This window comes from Stegastes partitus, unplaced genomic scaffold (assembly GCF_000690725.1).
Source record: "Stegastes partitus isolate 25-593 unplaced genomic scaffold, Stegastes_partitus-1.0.2 Scaffold2531, whole genome shotgun sequence".
NCBI lineage: Eukaryota > Metazoa > Chordata > Actinopteri > Pomacentridae > Stegastes > Stegastes partitus.
In genome coordinates, this window is record NW_007580262.1 from 41,778 (window position 1) to 46,249 (window position 4,472).

Here is a 4,472-nt window from a genome sequence, read left to right on the forward strand (position 1 = left end):
TGTTCCACCATCAGCTGTAGAAAGATGGAGAAAGGTTCTGGTTCTACAGGATCTGCTGCAGGTACTTTATTGTTTTGAAAGAGACAAACTGAATAAAGGGCTTTTTGAATTCTACTTCAGTTCTCGTTCAAGATAAACTGTCACATGCAGTTCATGGACTGTTAGAAAGTTGAAAATCTGAATTCTTTCTGTTTTTACAGTTTCCAGCTGATGGCTACATTCTGGTGACTTCTTTGAAGACAAAATAGTTTCCAACCAACCAGTGTGTGTTTGAGGCTCAGAAGGTTAAATCACCCGAAGCCCTAAATCTGTCTGAACTATCGGTTGGTCAGTTACCACTGAATAAACTGCACAAGAGTTCTTCCATAACTCCAGCAGCAAATTTCAGTTGGGCAGATGTAGGAGGAGTTCAGCAGAATCTGAGTGGATTTATGGGTACCAGTCGGTACCTGGAGCAGTACGCAGCATCCAGAGCTCTCTTGGACCGATGGTTCTTGTGCTGCGACTGAGACTCGAGTCGATACGACGGCAGCAGCATCAGCAGCAGATGTGGAGCCTGAGCACTGTGGCGTCGCTTCTTAAACACCTTCAGGTCGCCGCCGTGGATGAAACTGTCATCAATACCTGGAGACACAACCATCGATCAATAAGCTGCATCTGACTGCAGGTGAATGGAAAATTCTACAGACTGAAGCAGTTGATGTCAGAGTGTCTCCCAAATCCAAGCTAGGTCCTGCAGCATTCGTTAAAGTCAGTGGAGCTCATTCTGCTGGCTTCACGAAGCAACAAACAGCAGTCTGGACCAACATGGCCGCCAGTTTGTCATCTCTGCTGCAAATGCGAAAGGCTTTAAACCTGCAGATCTTCTGTCGCCACCTTCTGGTAGTGAGAGTCATTACACTGCTGACATTTGCTGTCTTTCTTTAAAGTTTTTGTTTTTAACATTTTAATTGTAATTTGTTTCAACAATGTGCTCTAATTTTACAGATTTGAAACCAAGAAAGACAGAACCACAAGGAGGATCTGACACGTCACAGACTTCTGGTCCACAGAGGATCTTAGTCTGGATGCTCCAGATGAGAACAGAAAACAGGTTTACATACTCCAGATCAGCAGTGAGTGAAAGCTGAACACCACACTGAGCCTCCTTCTCTACAGTGTTGGAATCAATAACCTGCAAACCGAGCCTCCAGCTCCTCGCTCTTGTTGGGAATTATGTAGTTGTTTGATGGCACGAACGTGCAGCAGGGACAGTGCAGGCTGATCTTGAATCCACTGTTTCTGTCTGTGGAGAAACAAAAGTGGTGACGGATCAACGGATCAATACATTCCTACGGTCTGTAAAGATGTAAAAAAAAAACTTCAGACATGCTGAATAAACTGACGGCAGCAGTTCTACATGCTGAACTGTGTGCACGTAGGCAGCGCCGTTCTGTCTGAGCAGCACTCAAACGCTTCACAGTGTTTCTCATTCACACACATTCATCCACCGACGTCCACAGAGCTCCAGGCAGGCTGCCATCAGGAGCAGCTCCAGGTCCAGGGTCTTGCCCAAGGACACTTTGGCTGTGGAGGGGATCAAACCACCAACCTTTGATCAGAGGACGAGCGCTCTGTCACCTGAGCCACAGCTGCCCACATGTGGCGCTTCATGAAGTCTCACCTCTGTGGTTCAGCCATTCGCTCACGGCCTCGGTGACGTCGAAGGACAACCACTCGCCCTCCGTCTGAGTCCGAACCACTTTACTGTCGATGTAGCGCTGAGTCGGAGACGACAAGTCTTTGTGTCCTAAAACCTGAGGACAAACAAAAGAAAAACACTTTTTCATCTACTGGAGCCTGTGAGGCGTTTAGGGAACATCGGTACACTGCAGTGTGTAGATCAGCAGATGTTCAGGGAGGAGTTCTGGTTCAGTGCAATTCGTATTCAGCCTGCAGGTGATTCTCTGAATTCAGCTGCAGGTTCTGTTCTGCTGGTTCTGATGCAGAGTGAACATCAGCAGAAAGTCGAAGCAGAACTCTGGTGAAATGTGAAAATGCAACCAGAGAATGATTTGATAAATAATCCTGATGATCGTTTTGTCCGTAAACCTGCAGCTCTCGTCAGCTTTATGGAAACGATTTAAAGTTCTGAGTCCAAAGATAAAACCCGTCTCGATGCGCTGGTCGGAGTCACAGCAGATGATCAAGGTTTCGTGCAGATGTTTTCTTTGAGCACCTGCTGAAGATGTCTGGATGTTTCCAGCACATGTTGCACAAACATCAGCAGCAGCTGTTGTGCAGCTCTTTGGATTCTGCTGGACGTCCGTCTGGACCAGTTGATCTTCACAACCTGAAGTTCAGGAGAAGATCAGGTTTTTTTAAGTCTCTAAAGGCAGCAGCATGTGTTTGGAACATCTGGACAGATGTCACAGCACCATGACAGACACATGAAGCTCTCCTCTGGTCTGAGTGCAGCCGGACAGCGTTTCATCCACATGAGCAGCATGAACAGAGCAGTCAGTAGCTGAGCTTCAGCAGAGCGTCTGATGGATTGTGCAGGTCTGGGAGGAGCACTGAGTGAAACCAGATACTGGACAGACGCCTTTTATTCTGCTGTTCTTCAGAACCATGTGTTTGTGTTGGCCCGTCTGGGCCTAATGTGTAAAACACTATTTGTGCTGCTGAGACTCTGAGCTTCAGAGAATCAGGAGTTTTTACGATGTGCTGCTTCGACAGACGACAACAAGCTTAAACCTCTGAAGATCCTCCAGTTGGACTCTTCAGCAGCAGCTCCAGAACCGAACCACACAGCAGGAGGTCCTGTTCTACAGCCCACACATGTTCTGGTCCAGTTTATACCTGGGCCAACATCGGGCTGCTTATTGCCCCAAGCCTTAGTGCCCCAAGCCTTAGTGCCCCAGGCCTTGGTGCCCCAGGCCTTGGTGCCCCAGGCCCTGGTGCCCCAGGCCTTAGTGCCCCAGGCCTTGGTACCCCAGGCCTTGGTGCCCCAGGCCTTAGTGCCCCAGGCCTTGGTGCCCCAGGCCCTGGTGCCCCAGGCCTTAGTGCCCCAGGCCTTAGTGCCCCAGGCCCTGGTGCCCCAGGCCTGCCTGTAGCCCCACACAGCGGCACAACATTCAGGGATGAAGTTTATTCTCACGCAGTCGAATCCAGTCTGAATGTTTCAGGGTCAGACTACAGTGGATCAGAACCGGTTCTCTGAGCGTCTCTGTGACCTCAACAGAAGGGACACAAACGTTTTTATAAATAAAGAAACAGATGAATATTTTGTATGAATTTGTATTTTCGGCAGGACTTTGACTCTTTTTTGAAATAAAGTTCTCTGCAAAGGAACCTTTGAAAAACTCAGAAATTTTAAACTTTACTTCTGGGGACAAATTCTGCATCATGTCGGTGAACGGACGGTTCTTCTTGTGGGCAGTAATCAGTAAAACACAGGAGGATATAATCTAGCCACAGTTAGTGGACGCTGGATAAGGTTCTGGTTCAGGTCAATCTGGACCACAATCACACATGATTAGTTCAAGGACCATCAGAATGTTGGAAATCCAAGTGTTCTTTCTGCTTTGCAGTTTGTGGCTGACAAACTGTTGTTTTTATCAAGAATAGAGTTGCAGAAAACCACAGCAGCTCCTTGAAGTACCTGATAAAGCTCGATGCGCTGCTCCGACACTCGGGCTCCGGGGTTCTGAAGACGGAAGATCCTGAGCTCGGCCTTCACCAGGTTGGAGGCGTTTTTCTCCATTGAGGACACGTCGAAGGTCAGCCGCCTGAAGTACGGGTTGAAGTGTGTCGGAGAAATGACGTCTGTAAAACGGAAAGGGAAGCAGAGGACAGATCCGATCATGAGACGTGAGACGGGGACACATTCATGGATTTAAATCACAGAAATAAAGACAAGCAGCAACATCACAGCTGTGACTAAAACCAAAGAGCTGCTCATCCTGACTGGACACGCTTCACCAGCAAGGACTCCACATTATGTGCCCGTCTCTTATTGACTGATCTCAGGTCAGCGTTTAACACACTTCAGACACACCTTGTAATGAAGAAGCTGAGTGATGTGCAGCCGTCGGTCATCAGATGGTACCAGTCGTCTCTAACTAGTCAGCGTGAATGGTCCCTACCACAGAACTGGACCCTGAGCCGGGCAGCGCCGCAGGGCTCCGGCAACTCTCCACTTTCATTTACGTTATAGACAGACGGATGCAGGAGGCTTCATCCAGGAAATCATTTTCTAAGTTTTCAGATGACACTGCAATTTTCTCCTTCCTAAGGAAGGAAGGCACCACAACTAAATCCAAGACATTCAAAGATCCGTTGAGCGGTGTGACGACACGTACCCAGTGTTAAACACAGGCACAACTACAGGGATTGGTGAGCACAGGCCGGCGGTCATCCACGACCACACTGATGCTCAGGGTCTCTTACAGGGATCTGGGGGTGTCTATGGATAACACCTTCACCTGGAG

At 48.4% G+C, this 4,472-nt stretch overlaps 1 protein-coding gene across 1 annotated transcript in view; it reads right to left on the reverse strand.

Moving 5' to 3' along the window:
- Nucleotides 1–3,807, reverse strand: part of tgfb2 (transforming growth factor, beta 2) — a gene marked incomplete at its 5' end in the record, with an annotated part of 6,097 nt that extends 2,290 nt beyond the window's left edge. The window contains 4 exons of the mRNA XM_008305510.1: nt 450–624; nt 1,175–1,285; nt 1,664–1,796; nt 3,644–3,807. Of these exons, the coding sequence (XP_008303732.1) occupies nt 450–624; nt 1,175–1,285; nt 1,664–1,796; nt 3,644–3,807 (583 nt within the window). The remainder of the gene's footprint in view (nt 1–449; nt 625–1,174; nt 1,286–1,663; nt 1,797–3,643) is intronic.
- Between the last annotated feature and the right edge of the window lie 665 nt (nt 3,808–4,472).